General features: G+C 51.0%; 4 protein-coding genes across 4 annotated transcripts in view; 1 reads left to right on the forward strand and 3 right to left on the reverse strand.

The window, feature by feature from the left end:
- EPUS_08059 (uncharacterized protein) overlaps positions 1 to 3,606 on the reverse strand; it is a gene marked incomplete at both ends in the record, with an annotated part of 3,725 nt that extends 119 nt beyond the window's left edge. Inside the window, 9 exons of the mRNA XM_007789481.1 lie at positions 20 to 2,436; positions 2,484 to 2,668; positions 2,720 to 2,777; positions 2,826 to 2,906; positions 3,014 to 3,171; positions 3,268 to 3,343; positions 3,420 to 3,437; positions 3,494 to 3,540; positions 3,599 to 3,606. Coding sequence (XP_007787671.1) covers positions 20 to 2,436; positions 2,484 to 2,668; positions 2,720 to 2,777; positions 2,826 to 2,906; positions 3,014 to 3,171; positions 3,268 to 3,343; positions 3,420 to 3,437; positions 3,494 to 3,540; positions 3,599 to 3,606 — 3,048 coding nt within the window. The remainder of the gene's footprint in view (positions 1 to 19; positions 2,437 to 2,483; positions 2,669 to 2,719; positions 2,778 to 2,825; positions 2,907 to 3,013; positions 3,172 to 3,267; positions 3,344 to 3,419; positions 3,438 to 3,493; positions 3,541 to 3,598) is intronic.
- Positions 3,607 to 4,152: 546 nt separating this feature from the next.
- Positions 4,153 to 5,691, forward strand: EPUS_08060 (uncharacterized protein; the record flags this gene model as incomplete). The annotated part of the gene is made up of 1 exon (XM_007789482.1): positions 4,153 to 5,691. The coding sequence occupies one exon, from the start codon at positions 4,153 to 4,155 to the stop codon at positions 5,689 to 5,691; it is 1,539 nt and encodes a 512-aa protein (XP_007787672.1).
- A 616-nt stretch (positions 5,692 to 6,307) lies between these two features.
- EPUS_08061 (uncharacterized protein) lies at positions 6,308 to 14,503 on the reverse strand (the record flags this gene model as incomplete). The annotated part of the gene is made up of 4 exons (XM_007789483.1): positions 6,308 to 8,516; positions 8,570 to 8,744; positions 8,801 to 8,949; positions 9,444 to 14,503. The coding sequence occupies 4 exons, from the start codon at positions 14,501 to 14,503 to the stop codon at positions 6,308 to 6,310; spliced, it is 7,593 nt and encodes a 2,530-aa protein (XP_007787673.1).
- A 535-nt stretch (positions 14,504 to 15,038) lies between these two features.
- Positions 15,039 to 15,697, reverse strand: EPUS_08062 (uncharacterized protein; the record flags this gene model as incomplete). The annotated part of the gene is made up of 2 exons (XM_007789484.1): positions 15,039 to 15,592; positions 15,649 to 15,697. 2 exons carry the CDS (start codon positions 15,695 to 15,697, stop codon positions 15,039 to 15,041), a joined length of 603 nt encoding a protein of 200 aa, XP_007787674.1.
- Between the last annotated feature and the right edge of the window lie 403 nt (positions 15,698 to 16,100).

Below are 16,100 nucleotides of genomic sequence, written 5' to 3' on the forward strand. Positions count from 1 at the left end.
AATTTTTCCAAAAACATACCTGTTGTTCCATCTCCCTGACCTTGAACTCATGCCCACTCAAGCTCGTGTAATCCAGCCCATCCGCACCATTCTCATCCCGACTCCTCTGCTTGATGATCTCTCCTGGACCTGGCGCACCAACGCGCGACAGGCCGCGCCCACCCTCCTGCTCGCCTGCTCCAACTGTTCCTGAGTCTTGGACATGAACGTCGCCTTGACCCGCGACGCGGCCACCAGCTGCCACCTCATTTGACGCCACGATCAACTGCTCGGGACTGTTCCGCCCGGAGATGACGCCGTCCGCTGTCTCGATCAGCGTGTTGGTGGATGAGGCGACGGCCTTCGCGGCCGAGATGAGCCCTTCGGTCCACCGGTTGTTTTTCTTGTAGAAGGCCGTTCGCGAGCTGGAGCCGCGCCCTTCCTTGACGATCTCCTGCTGCGACGCCGTGGCGGCTTTGATGAGTTGCGCGATGGCGTTAGTGACGGCCACGGCGGCTTCGAGGATGGAGTCATGAATCTGGAGCTCGTAGGTGGAGTAGCCCTCACGAGGCTTTTTGCGGAGTTTAGCGAGCCGCTCAGCTGCCGCGTTGATGGCGTCGGCGGCCTTGGTCATTTCCGAGTCCACCAGATCACCCAGATCGCCGGAGGCATTGGATGTGTTGATCTTGCTGCTGGCGGGAGTGAATGTGTCGACGAGCTTGGAGAGCTTTTGCAGGTTCATCAGGACTTCGTGGTTGTTGTTTACTACCACGTCGGTTTTTTGGGTAGGTTCGAGACCTTCCAGGCGGAAGGATTGGAGGCCCCGGAAGAAGGTGACAGTTGAGGTTGCGGATTGGCGCGCTGCGTTGATGACTTGTTCACCCTTTTTGTCGTCGGTGGCGAAGCGGGTGAGGCCCTTGGTATTGGAGAGGACGTCGGCTATGGAGGCAGCGAAGATGGAGACAGTGCGGATGATATCCGCGTGAGGACTGTTCGGGCCATCGGCGATGAAGTTGTTGAAGGCAGTCGAGAACTCGGTGGCGCTAGACGAGGCCTTCTCGATTTGCGAGAGAACGTAGGGTGGTGTGGCGTTTTGGTTTCCTGCTTGCATGGTAGAATCCAATTCATACAATGCATCGTCGACTCGTTGTACTCCACTTTGCAATACGGAATCGATGATGTCGTTGATCTTTGCAACGCTGCTTTGCAGCACAGTGTCGATAGCTCCATCCAGGGCACCCTCGTCGTCCCCCTTGGTAAGCTTGAGCTCTTCGAGTTCCTCCAGGGCCTGCTCCATGCCTGACTTGTAGATCTCAATTTCATCATCTTTCTCCTTCATCTGAGTCTCGAGATCACCATCGCGTTCACTATGTTTGGAACGGATGTCATCCAGTATTCTGGTCTTGTTTCGAAGTGCTTCCTCCAAATCGGCCATTTCCCGGTTGTACTTGGCTAGCATTGAAGAGAGCTCCGAGCCTTTCGCTTTTTCGGCGTTTTCGGCCTTCTCTAACGCGAAGCGAAGCTCTCTTTTCAGCTTCTCGACCTCTTCGCGATGGCCACCTGTTGTCCGATCTTTCTCGTGCAAGGCCCTGTCTCGTTCTCGGATCATGTCTGCCAATTCTAGGTTCTTCGTCTTCATTTCTCGCTCTAATCTTTCTCTTCTCTCGATTGCTTCTTGAGCTGAAGCAGCCCTTAGCTTGAGAGACTTGGTGGTTTGTAGCAAATCAAGATGCTCCTGTCGGAGCTGGGAGTACAATTTTGCGAGCGCCTCATACTTAGATCTCCAAGTATTGACTTGAGCCTGAAGTGCCTGGATCTGATCGTCTTTTGATTGGTTTTGCATCTGGTAATTGGAGTTGAGCTGGCTCAGCTGTTCTTCCAAATCCTTCATCCTCCGATCATACTGCTGTAGCATCAGTTGATCTCGCTCATATTGCGCTCTAGCATTCAGGTTTTCTCGCTCGAGTTCAGCCATGCGGCCTTGGGTATGTGCTTGATACTGATCCCGCATCAAAGCTTCTTGTGCTAGTCTTTGCTGTTCAGCTTGTAATCTTTGTTGCTCTTCAAACTCTCGTTGCGCTTGCTGTTGGGCAAGCATCTGTTGCCGCTGCTGCTCTTCCCATTGCTGCTGCAGCCGCCTCTGTTCTGCTTCATACTCGTCTTGTTGTCTTCTAGCTTCATTTGTCCAGAAGTCATTGATAGGTTCAGGATCTGCCACCGCCTTCGCAGGCACCGGCGATGGCGGTTTTTCGACCTCCTTTGCTGGCCTTTTTGGTAGAGCGGGTTTCTCGTCATCCTCTGCAAGCAGGTTTGGTGGCTCTTGAGGCAGTTTCGGTACAGTGATCAAACTAGTCAGATATCTCAGGTTTGAACATTCGTAATAGAATCTAACAAGTCGATAATGTTGGCCCTCGTAACGTCCCCTCAGAGGCTCAAGGGCATCGTCATCTCCAGTGGCTTTTTGATGTTAGCAACAGACCAACACAAGACCAGCCGAGACATACTCGTGTGCATCGCCCGCAGCATGCTGGTAATAAATTTGTAGATGCCATAGCTTTCTTGCACAAGAGGGACCAGTGCAGCGATTCTACTCTCATTGTTGGCGCCGCCTCGGAAATGTGAGAAGATCAGCTTCTGGAAAGCATCAATCTGATCCTGAAGTGTCATCAAGTCTGATATCGTTTCGTATCTATTTCACATTAGTTGGCTATCCCTGCGGTCTGAAGTATTTGTTATTCACCCTTCATTCGGATCGTTGATTGATTTCAGGCTGATATACTCTTCGTACTCAAACAGCCCTTCTTCAGCATTAGCATCACGGTCCGAAACATCCAGGGGTTACCAACCATTGAATTCAGGATGTTGTCGGTGGAAGGCAAGCTTTGCCAGGAGAAAGAAAACGTATTCGCGGATCAGCGGGCCATAGCCTGCAAACGTGTCAGCGCCGTACAACTAGACAGCCCCTTTGCTGTAGTCTACATCGGTGCAATGGCTTGCCAAAGACTATCGAATCCCCGTGCTTTGACAGGCATACCTCGCAGACCCTCCCCGTTCACTCCTCTAGCCAGACTTTCCACCCAATTAATATTCTGCTGGGCCTCCTTGAGAACGACTGGGTGGCCTTCTTGTAGGACTTTGTGTATGGTAATAAGTGCTTTGAATGTTTGTATCTCATCTGCCAATATAGGTTGCCTGCACTACCCAATTACTCGATGCTCTAGCGTTCTGCGCGGAAGTACTGTTGGTCGAGGGAGGGAATCACATAAGGACATTAGGCCTTAAACGTACACTTTCATGCCCGCCCAAAATGACTGAGAAGTCTTATGATCCCACGTATAGACGATGGCAGCTCGAACATGTTTCCCTGCGTCCTTGTAAGCTTCGTCTCGGTGCGCTAGGGCTGGGCTAAGGCGACGCTGGGAGGCATGGTAGGACCGTACGTTTTGGTGCTGTTTCCTCTATTCAAACCACATATCAGCTAGGTCGTATGATGCAAGACAGGCTGTGATCGTACCTATACTCGTCGCCTTTCGAATGTTCTGCGCAAGATCCGTTTCCGTCCTTATGGCCATGTCAGTGCATGCGCTCTTTCTTCTTTGCGTCTTGGAGGTGTGCAAACCTCGACATATCGATGTTTCTGCCACCACTTGCACCGAAGCCTGGGTATGACATGCTACCACTCCTCCCGTAACCCCCCGTCGCCGCAACTGACGACCGTCTTCTTGCTCCTCCCTCCTGATGGTATGATTGAGGGTAATAGACCGCCGTGTTGTCGATACGTTCAATTATAGGTTGTCCACAGACGACGGCTCAGCTCTGCGTTCAAGGAATAGTCGATTTTGCAGGCAGCAATAAAAGAAATTGCTTGACACTCCACTGCGAGACTCGGGAATCTCTAGAACCCAATGGGAGATGCATCCTGTCTTGGCGTGGCTGGAGCTTCGTCACACTCCGCGTCAGTTTACCTTTACATACGTATGTAGTACATATGTACTGTAAGTCATGTATGTATTTACAGTGATTGGAGGTACTGGCCCCGCGAAGCCTCCAACGTCAAACCTCACGCTTCCAACACTTCAATCTTCTCTTCTTGGTCAGCATCCCATCTATCTCCCAACATTGTTCGTATGTCCAGCACGGCGCTTCGCGTTTCACCTCTCACTGCTTGTACCTATGGCTTCGCGAGATCGTTCTGTCTCCCCGAAAATCCAAAATTGCCCGCTGGTTTCCCCCTCGGCGCCTGCATCCGTTCATTCCTCAAGTCGCACCAAGCGGAAGCGCTCGCAAGGCTGTGACCCTGGAGCCGACGAGGTAGAGGATCCTCGGCCTTCAAAACAGATCAAGAGATCACCCACCCTCCTAGCGCTCTCTGAAGACAACTTGCAAAAACTCAACGCAGAAATCATGGACGGCGCAAACAGCATGAATGGCCTGAAAAGAACCTCATCCAGACCTTCCAGAAAATCAGATATAAGCCAGGATACAACACAAACCCAAAGTGTTTCTGTCGCTTCCGCTTCCTACCGCTACAATTACCTCGCAGACGCCCAAGTCTTCTTCCACGCGGATCCGCCTGATTATATCAATACCACTATCCATACCATTATCGAAGCGAAAATCAGCGAGAAGGATCGAGCCAAACTGAAAGATATAGCAAGGCAGTTCCACAGTAACACGATGAAAGTTGTCAGAGCTTCAGTTGGCGAAGATGACTTTCTTGGAATACTTACCGGTGCTTTCGAGGCTCTGAATAAAGTCCATCTCTGCCACCGAGCAAAGTCCGACTGGCGAGAGGAGCTCAAGCCTGCGAGCCGGCAACCACACTTCGATCTGGATTTCCTCACGAATCCGAACCTCAAGGCCAATGGCCAGTCATCAGCCCTTGACGAGGCTTTGCCTCCACCTCACAAACGCCAACAGCGGTCTGCCAGTCAAACATACATGTCTCCGTCGTCAATGAACGACGCAATCGAATCTGCATCAACCAAAGCACCACAAGACACTGGTACGATGCCTCCTCCGGCTGCTTCCTCTTTACTGGCGAAAGAAGGAGATCGATCTGTGATCAAAACGCCCCGTCCCGACTTATCGATTGGCATACTTAACACGACTCTCCACTCGCGTGTTTCGACGGAAAAATTCAACGAGGTAGAGGTTGAACAACTCCTCAGATACCTGCAGGCCAAGCTGAGGCCCCGCGAACCAGGGAAGCAGCCCGAACCAATACTGATATCAATACCCGCTCTACGCGCGTCAGATCTCGCTTTTCCCTTCATCGTTGTTGAGGGAAAGGCATACTCCACTGGCAAACAGATGTTCGAAGCCGAGAACCAAGCTGCCGTTTCCGGGGCCTGTGGGCTGAAAATACAGCTGTGTCTTGACGAGTTAGTACAGCAAGTAAACCGCACAGCAACGACTTCGGATGTCCCACCAACTACACCTGCTCCGCCGCCGCTTTTTTTCTCCGTCTGCACCGAGGGCCCAATCCACGCGCTCTGGGCCCACTACACGCTGGTTGAAAACGGCGTGCGCAAATTCAAGATGACGCTGCTGAACTCCTGCAACGCGGTGAGGCTGAAGGATCTAGAAGAGTTTCTCGTCGCGTTCTATAATGTGTGTAGTTGGGGTACGGGAGGATTTCTTGACTCGGTGGTGGAACGCCTGGGCAAGGTGGTGGCGAACCTAACGGCTGCATCGCAATCGTCGGGATAAGGGGCTTCAGTCGTTGGTGATCTCGTTGCCGAAACCGAATAGTCATCTCGTCTATATTTTCATCCATCATCTCTGCTGAGACCCAAAGGCTTACTCGGTATGCAATCTCCCGCTCACAAATGTATGGCCCGAGTCTGCCATTAGCGCGCTGTGCGAGCACGCAGGTAGGGGTGATATCTGTCAGGCAGACTCAAGCGTCAGACTCTACGTCGTAGAACCCTCGCTCCCAATTAGGGTGAAGTCGATGCCTGATCTTACTCTCCTGGGAGCTTCGTCACACCCGACGTCAGTTTGTTTGGAATCGGGAAAGTGTTCTACTTAAGAGAGAATGCCAAAGAGCAAACGGTGTAGCTGGAGCGATAACCCTCTTGCGTGGTCTCCCCTGGAATTAATCAACCACTTTCATGACGTATTTGAGCTATCCTTCGTTACCCTTATATGGTATCTGTGAGCTGGGTATCAATGTGCAAATTGACAGACCGCGCTTCTCGGCGATCTGTTCGTTGATCAGGGCCTGACCCGCTGCTCCTGGCATCGCTCTCTTATAAAAATACATGCATACCCAAACCAAGCCCTATAAATTCCCAAACTCCCAACTCCCAACTCCATCGTATCATCACGCTGGTGTGCCCCCTGAGTCGCTCCTCGATTGAAGCTCTGGTCGATCATCTATCTTCTGTGACGCCGAACCATTCGAGTCCTCACCATGGCCGAAGAACTCATCATGGTGCTCATCATCAGCAGCAGGCGTCGGAGGGTTTGAATCCACTGGCGCTTCCACCACCAGGACTTCATCAGGCTGCTCGTCCTTCTGCGCTGGGCTCTGCCGTTTCCTCCTTGTAGTTTGATTAGGCTTGGGCGTTGATAGCCGGCTGCTATCGGTAATCGTTGTGCGATCCGAGGGAGCTGGCGCAGGCACCGGTCTCCGCTTGGGTAGAGGTAATGCGCTAAGTATAGAGCGCTCAGGATGCGGTAGGGGTGTGCCAGGCGGTGGAAGTGGTCTTCCTCTGCCCATGGGCAATTCGGGAGTGCCTAGCTTATTGTGCTGGGCCGCTGCCTCCTTTTCACGTTGCTGGTTGCGAGCAAGAACGCCCCAACCCCAATTCTTTGCTGCCGCGGTTGCGGAGCTAAGATTGATTCCCTGTCGCTTTTCTGCTGACGAGGCCAATGATCTGATCGAGCCCAGAGTACTTGTCCGCGAGGGTCCCTCGTTCAGCGACGGGGCCTTTGAGTCCTCACTACCGGCGATAGGAGATGTCAATGTCGAGGACTGACTGTTCGTTTGTATGGACGACGATTCAGATTGTTGGCGGGGGTTACGGATCGATAAGCTCTCATCAGAAGCTTTAGACGAAGGCCTGCTTGCCGCTATCAAGGCTGCGGCCAGGGCAGTCTCGTTTGGTGGAGAGCCAGCGGGAGAATCTGCGGGAGAAGCGGTGATGGACTTGCTAGAGAGCTCTTTCAGCATAGCTTGTGCCGCATCCTTGCGTTGTGGTGGGTCTAACAGCCTTTGCCGTCCGTCAGCATCAGCGTGACTGGGACTGACCATTGGATCAGCAAGGGAAGCAAACGAGCTCGACCGCAACGCTCGTGGTGGCTCGGGTCGATGGAGCTTGTCCGCGGCAACGGAAGATGATCGGCCCAAGTCTTCTCCTGACACCTTTGTCGATCTGCCTGCTCGAGACTTCAGCCCGTTCGTGGGCGACGGTGGTAGATGCAGTTCACTCACAGTCCTATCGTGACTGCTCTTGATTGTATCCACTGACGCATCTACATGACTCTCCCCAGCCTCGCCTTCATCCTCAGGCATCTCTTGCTTGATCTCCACAGGCTGGGCCGGCTTGACTTCCCTCTTCCACACACCGCCTCGGAAGGCCTCTTCGCCTGTGTCCAAGAATGGGATGTCATCCCAGAAGGGTAGCACAAGTGTTTCAGCAAAAACTTCCCGGATCCTGCTCTCAATAGCTCTTAGCACAACATTGTATGTGATCTGCCTTGAACTGACAATGGGCTCTATCTTCAGGTCTAGGTTGGGCATGGTTTCAAATGCTACCCAGACACGATTACTGGGTGGTGGCTTAAATCGGATCAGACCATGTCCTTCAAGCTTATTGACCACCACAGCAAGAACGAGCTCGACCTCTCGCGCTTTGAAGCGCGTGCCAAGATCCAGTCGTGCCGTTGCAGCTATTTCGATGCGAAACTTGCCACTGTATTTGAAATCCCCTTCTGCAGTGCAGTCACCATTTACCGTCAAATCTTTCAGCTTGGGATTGGTGAGAAACGGCGCACCCTCACCCATATCAATCCTCTGCAGCGCAAGTCGCGTGATAAAGTTTGGTTTCTTGACCCGAGATATCTTCTTGGTCATCTTCTTTCTGATGAAGGCCTCTACTTCTGGCGTTTTGTACATAGAGAGGAACAGCCTTCCAACCAACGCATTCAGCCATCTTGTTTGCAGCTGTTCCTCCGACGAGTGCAGTTTTTGCACCAGTGTGATGATGTCCTTGATCTCGTATTCTTGAGGCACAGGCGGGCTGTCTTTCGCACCCGGTATCTTCTCTTGGTTCTTCAAAAGCGCAAAGTAGAAGTCTTCCTTCTCGGAGGAGTTTTCGCAGAAGAGGAAGAATGGTAATGATGTTGTTTGGGTCGTGGTCGCAGCTCTCTTACTCCGAGTCAAGCAGATAGCATTGCGTTTGATCCAAAGCTCTCCCTCAGGTATCTCCTCTGGCCCACCATATATGCTCACATCGTGATGTTCCAGAGAAATCACATGTCGGACTTCGAGTTGTTCCGAATCATCATACAGCATAAGATGACCGTGTCTGCGTGATGTTCAGCCTGCAGGCAGGATTCCCGCTTGATCTATCGGACATACCTCAGCACAACGAAGAACACATTTCTAGCTCTCTTCACAGGTTTCCCATCCGCTTTATTCGGCTGTATTGTAGGTTTCTGCTGGCGATCGAAGATGCTTCGGTACATGCTCTGGTACACGCTCGGGCTCTCTGCCGCCACCACTTCTCCAGAAGGTGTCGTCCGCTCAGGCGGCTCTACTCTTCTTGTCAGTCCCCAAGGCATATTCCCGTGACATTGAAAGATGCCATACTCCCATTGACTCCACCGGGGACATATTCCCTGCACACCGCAAAGTACCCAGCCGCAACATCAGACTCGTGCTTTCGAGTGAATTGTTCCGCCAGAACATCGGCTCCAGACTTGAGGACGGCGTCGTCGTCATGTGCGCGTTTCAGAGTACTAGCATGACTAGTAGCAGAGGTCGAAGACTCGCTTTTAGTAGGGAGGGTGAGATAGGCATGGAGAAATATCACGGCGAAGACCAAGGGAATAAAGGTAATCCCTCCGAGTACATACACAAGGAGAAACCTAGTAAATGATTCCATTGCGCCCTATACATGCTAAGCCGACAGAAAAGATTGCTGACGAGGTCGCATCACTACCAACGTGGACACCTGTCGGAAACATTCATTCGCGGCCGGCGTGGGGATCGTGCCTCCATCTCAGGCGCATCCTCCCCGCATGACGATTCTAACTTAGTCAGTTTGTCAAGTCACCACAGCACGACTTGAATTTACTATTTTAATGTAGTCCCAGGTACATATTAGAGTGTCTATCCTGAGGGTATCATGCCCAGGCGTTGCCGATCCTACCATGCCTATCCCAAGGGTATCATTTCCAGGCATTGCTCCCAACCCAAACATAGAAACGCCAGATAATGCGTCTAGGCTTACCAGTCAAAGCCGCCTCCTCCTTTCTCCTCCAGCATTCTCAAGACTGGACCGACCTGTGCCTTCGTGTTGTTCATATTTGCCATGTGCCTCGTCCGTGAGTAGAATACAGGACAATCTTTGCTGTCGCACTTCACCTCCTCTGTCCAACCAAGTCCGGAACAGGACCTGCAAATTCTGTTCAGCTGGATAGCTTTCCTCTCTGCTTTTGTCATTCTTGCACGTAGAAGCAGGGTAGTCTGTGGCGACTGCTCGAAGCAGCTGTTACAGATGGGCGAGTCTCCATCCAGGCTTTCTCGACACACGATGCAGGTTGACGATTTCATGTATGATTCGAGAGTTTTCCTGGTAAGAGCATCCCTCCCGTCTGGAGCGAGCACACCCTCGACTCGGCGGATACGTTGAAATTTGGGCATCTCGTCATACCACTGTCTGACATTTGCTCCAACCAGATTGAAGATCCTTTCTAAGGGCGGTATGAGATTCTTCGAGATGTAGTACTCCGAATCCAGCTCCAACTGTGCGTCTTGAAGCAGCACTTCAGGTGCAACGCAGCGATCAATTAGACGAGCTCCTGGTCCGCCTGTGATAACGACATACGGTACCCTTTCACCATATTGAGGTTCAAGCCTTGGATCTTCAATCATCCTGCGAGCGCTGATCAAAGCCCCTGGAGGTGGTGGCCCCTTGTCGCTATACGTTCCCAGCTTCACCTCTCGAGCAAAGCAAAAGTCCTGGATCGACACCTGGCCTTTCATTATCTTGGTGCATTGGCTTTGGAAGAAGCTTTTGACTTGGCTGAGATCTGCTGTCTTAAAGAGTATCTTCAAGGCTTTCTCTTCGATCTTCTGTTCAGCTGGAGTGCCATCCCGGCGCACAGTCTCAATACCTTTCGCATCGAAATCTGGCTCTTTCTGGTCTCGATGCTCGTATTTGAAGCCGACATACCGCTTTTTCGCGAGCAAGACGCAGGGATGGTATACCTTTTCGAATTTGAGTTTTACCGGTCGCGGGTTCATCTTGGTAATGGTCTTCGCAATATCTTCACCAATATCGAACGCTTGCTCCCTAGTACGACCTTTCAGATATACGAACAAGCTATCAGTGTCCCCATAAACCACTTCTGCACCCCATTTCTCTCGTGAGTGAATTACGGCGATTGCTTTCTCCAAAGTTTCGCGAGCGGTTTGCACAATACTGTCAGCAATCTCTGAACAAGGCATCCTACCAGAGAATGATGCTGAAGTATATCCGTAGGTGACATTTGCGATCAGTTTAAGGGCCAGCTGTCTGTTGTTCAACAACCTCTGTAAGGTCTTGTCATTCTTATCCACTTTCATACCACTTTTCACCATAACTCGAGTTTCCAGGATCTCACCCAACATCTTCGCCAGGAGTGACTTCCGAATGTGAGTCTTGGCGTACATGATCCCGTTTGGTGCAATGTTGATGTGATCTTTCAGAAGCTCGATTAGTCGCTGCTCTCGTCGATAATCTGTGAAGCCCATCTTGTTCGTGCCGCGCCAGCTGACTACCCGCCCTAAGAAAGTCGAGTAACAATAGTTGTAGGCGATCATGATGCTGGGATACAGAGATTGAAAGTCCAACACGAGCATGGGACTAGTGTAGAAGTCGCTCTGTGGCTCCATGACCAACGGTAGACATTCCAAAGCGTTCTGGCCTCCTACTTGTCTACGACTAGGTGAAACCAGAATGAAGTTCTCAGGCTTCGCAATCCGGAACATGAGTGATTCAACCTTGAATTGGGAACCTCGAGAAATAACAGAGAACCAGTCTACACCAAGCAGGCGGGCTTGTTCACTTGTCCTTGGCACAAGCTCGTTGGATTCGAGGATATCAAGGTCGATTTGGACCCGAGAGACGAAGTACTCGATCACCTTCGACAAGTCCCGCGGGATCGTGCTCTTGTACCACGCTGTCAAGTCAGTGAACTTGTAGTGGGGAATCCGACGATGCAAGAGATGGAAGACAACGTTCTCCATGGTATACTGCAGTAGATTCAGTTCCCCACGCATAGCGCGCCAAATATTGATGGTATGTCGGCCCGTAATGCGTATGGTGGAGGTTTGATTGAATCCCCACTTATCGTCTTCTTTGCCAAAACGACCATGGGAATGTGATTTCATTCTTGACATTTCATCGCATAGGTTCAGCTCATACTTGACACGAGCCCGTTCGATAAGATAGCCCCAAGAGTTATTGTGCACTTCGTAGCCAGTCAATATATCCGGATCATACTGGCGAACGATATCGGTCATTCTGGTGAGCACATCCAGTTCCGTTGGCTCCGCTTCAACCTCGACAGGCACATCTCGAGATACATTTTTTGCGATTCTTCCGCTCTTATCATTTACCAAAACCCCGGTATGCCTCCCTGCTTGTGATCCATTGGCATCAAAGTCATCGTTATCCGATTGGACGCTCCAGAAAAGACAGGCAATCTCGTCTTCTTCTGGGTTTGGCGCCAGGTTGCCGCGAGTATTCACATGAACCTCCAGACTCATGATGCTCATGTACTGAGTCTCATGTTGGACGCTTGTGCTTTCATGCTTTTGAGAGTACTTGAAGCCGTGCTTATTCTTTTGTGTTGGAACATCAATCTGTGAGAGCAAGTTAGTATCTTCCTTCATTTTTCCATCGCTGTGGCTTGGAGCCATAGCTAACGAATTTTCACGCTCAAGCCATGCTGTCACCTCAGCCTTGGTAGGAGGCTGATCTGCGATGCTCCACCGTGTTATCTTACACAACCTCCTGCGCTTACGGTCGGCCTTTTCCTCTTGGACCTCGTCTAGAAGAGTCTGGTTTCTGCGTCCATATGTTGCAGGTGAACTTCCGGTTGCATCGAAGTCAGGCAGGTAGGGGACTGTGTTGCTTTCTAACCTGAACTCTCGACCACCATACTCACGCTGTCTGTCAGGAACATCTGTTTCATCACCGTAGTAGGCATTCTGGTAGATCACATCTGGAAGCCCTTGCATGCACATAGTCGTTTGAACTTCTGAGAAAGAAGGGCACGCCAGCCCGAACATCAGAGTTTTGACGTTCGAGCCTGGTATGGAGAGATCAGGGGGGATGGCTGGCAACAAAGGCAACAGGTCCGAGGACATCGCCGAAAATGGCGTTTTCTGACTTGACGATACGGACGCCTTGGAAGGGGTATGCTGGCTTATTGAAGTTGATACAGTAGGCTTGCTCTGTATATCTTGGCTTAGTTTCAAGGAAGGATTGCTCTGTTGACTCAATCTCATGATTGCGTTCGTGTCACTGGGATCCTTGACTACCGGAAATGGAAGTTTTGAATCACGCAAGGTTCCATTTGTCTGCGAGCCATGCTGTTCGGTTGTAGTTTGCGAACCTGGTTTCTGTTTGAAACCATTTTGAGCAGATTGCTCGACATTAGTCGAAGAGAGGCGATAATCGACTGTTGCGGGGGTATGGACGAGCCTAAGTGGTGGATGGATCTCTGGGTCAATGTCTGGTAGGAGGTGCTCCTCGTCGACAAGGACCTTGCGCTTCTTCTTTTGTGGTTCTGAGGAGCTTGTCAATGGCTCTAAAGGTCTTCTTTTGTGCCCGTTAAGGGTGTTGCCGGAAACGAGGAACTCATCTGGAATCTCAAAAGCGTCTTCGCTGACATGACTCAGATCTCCTGCTTTACGTATACCAAGATGGTCAAATTCGGAGGAGCTAATTGGCGGTGTAACATCTGTCGCAAGTCTCTCGGCGGAGGTATTCGATGAATCTAAGAAGGAACTAACTTTAGCACCATTGCTCATTGGTCCATGGGCGATGGGTACTCCATTTTCTGGTTCGGAAGTTGCTTCGTCTCGGATCTGAGCAACCCAAGCCTCGTCAACGAGCTCAGTCTGCGGACCCAGAGCATATCCAGCTGCAGGATCCCGACCCAAACTCGCCGGGTCTCCTTGAGGCAGATTCTTAGTGTAAAGATCCTCCACACTCTCCAGTGCTGTGTTGACAGTGCTCTCGAAAGGTATGGTTTTGACGAAGTTGTCAAAGGTAATCTTCTGTCCAATCCCCTGTTCATGCTCCTCTCTCGCAAGCTTGTCCGCCTTCTGCCGATATTCCTCCTCATGAATCCAGCCACCTGCTTGTGAAGCTCTTGGGTTTGCGGACATCGTCACTAATACTTCAGGAGGGAACGGACTGCTGCTGGTGTCTATCAATCCGAGTCGTGCTTTTCTACGCCTAGTCTCGTCTTTCCACAAGCCAGCCATACTTGGAACCAGTTTCGCGTCCAGCGGAAGAGGATGAATTCTTTCGACGAAGTCATGATGAAGTGCACGCGCCTGGACATCCTCTCGATTCAAGATGTCCTCGACGTGAACATCCACCTCCAACGAGCAGTGACTCTGCTTTGGTAGAGTATCTTCATTGGAGACGTACTCGGATGGGATCGACCGATCATGCCACCTATGCGAACTACTGTTCATTTCAAAGAAATCCGGGACAGGCCCACGAAACTTGACCTTCTTGCAATCGATATAGCCGCAACCAAAAAGATTGTAATCGCACATCCACTGAGCCAAGTACTGCATATGGCTTTCGTAGGGCTGAAGAACTCGCTTCATCACAGCACCTTCTCTTAGCAGGTCTGCAAGCCTTGTCATATGCAGTGGGTTGAGCAGATAGATCTTCATAAAGAATTTGTAGCCAACATGGAAGCCATAGAAGGGAATGCCCTTGACCAGTGATATATGTGCCACATATGCAGGCTTTCCGTCGTTCTTGCGATAGCTTACAGCCAAGGCTTGATCAATCGAAAGCTGTAGAGTGCGGATCGCGACCTTGACCTCTTCATCTATCAGGCTTCCGCTATATTCGATATACAAGTACTGGAACGCGCCATGGATGTGCATGAGCACCTTTTGGCCGGTTTCTGTCGCACCAAACACCCGAATGACCGACACCTTCGGCCGCTCCTTGATATTGACATTGGAGATGCCATGAGGCACAGGAGGATCGAAGCCAGTGGGAGCCGCCTGGTAGTGATCAATACAATTCAGGCGGACTCTGAAAGTCTCCATGAATAAGGATCAGGGTGGGGAAGGAGGACGGGCATCGGGCAGTCTGCCGACGCTGCAACATTTCGCGCACGTCGTCAATTGTGGAAAACAGTGAAGAACTGCAAGAAGATCCCCAAAAGACCAAAATCGAATTGCTTAGCCCACAGTGCTTGAAGCAGCTTCACTGACATAGATCAAAGTTGTTAATGGTGGCTACATGTTCAGATGATGCGCGTTTGATGGTGATGCCGAGGTTCTTCCGAGATGTGCCTAACTTGGGGGGGCCGCTAAGGAAGGGGGCATATGGAGGTGTACTTTACCCGCACCCGGACCCTGATATGCAAAATAGCAACAGGGATGCTGACAGGGGTATTTATGTAAAGAAGGCGTTTTGTAAGATATTTTGACCAAGGGGGAGTACAAAAATTAGGCCTAATACCGTAGTATGTTACCTCGCCGCTAAGGTGGCTTACTATATATATTATACAGATAGAGGGATCAAGGTAACATAGTCCCTCGCTATCTAGGTATGCTACCTAATAAGGCTCTACACGTGTTACTCCTCAGCTTGTCCCATGCCGGCCACAACAATCGGGTCCAACCTTTGTTGTTGTAACGTACATTTGCCTATACTGACCGTCCTCGGGCTCCCAGGGCTAGGATTGTCCTGGGAGAGCAAGATAGCTTCTTTGCAGACAAGACCCCCAAGGCAATGCGCCGCCAGTATCAGCGGCCGTCGCGAGGCATTGCAGCTTGTCCGATCGGCTGTCAGATCGCCCAGCAGGTTCCGAGCATGATCGCTCAGCCTATTCCGGGAGGCTGTCTTTCCAATACTCTTTGTAATGTATGCATCGTATCCATAAGTCAAGATACGAGCGTGTGGAACCTTCTCTGGTAGTAGTGTCTTCAGCCAAGGATCCCCTTGTCCATCCGCGGTCCATGTTGTCAAGCGGTTCCCCGTTAACCCATGAACGAAACAGATATCCACTGACGCATCCTGAGGCTCGACGAGAACTTTAACGCCGTCTGGGAATACCTCGTCCGCTTGCCGTTGAGGTGTAGGGGATCGCAGGCTGGTATGGCTGCTAGGGGGCCCACTCGTTGCTAATACTATAGTATGTCTTGAGTGGTAATGCCAGCTTGTTCTCTGTCATCTTTATTCTTACCCTTGGACTTGCCAGCGAAGTGCCTGCTCAGCCAGCCCGGTTTTAGCATTGTGAGGGTGGCAGATGTTTCTCACACAGTACATTTGTGTTGAACTCAAAAATACAGTTTGAGTTATCCTGCTACACGTTTTAATGCGTTTTTTTACAGACTTACTACGCGTTTCGCATGAGCTCCGCATGTATTTTTGGTATCTACCTTCCACGCTTTCCCGCTTGGTATCGCAGAATTGTACGTATAAATGCGCACTCTACGCCCTCATTTAGATAGAACAACATGCTATTTTCACACTGATCCATTGCTCAGTCAGTACAGCTCAACAGTTATGAGCCCGGACGTTACCACAGCGAGGAAGAGTGGCTGCAAGCGATGGAGAAGCGCGCTACGCTGGAGGGTAAAACGGTTGAAGAGCTTGTTGCAGAGCTTGATTATCCTCAACGAGATAGCCCGCGCC

Source organism: Endocarpon pusillum, assembly GCF_000464535.1.
Source record: "Endocarpon pusillum Z07020 unplaced genomic scaffold scaffold112, whole genome shotgun sequence".
NCBI classification, from domain to species: Eukaryota; Fungi; Ascomycota; class Eurotiomycetes; order Verrucariales; family Verrucariaceae; genus Endocarpon; species Endocarpon pusillum.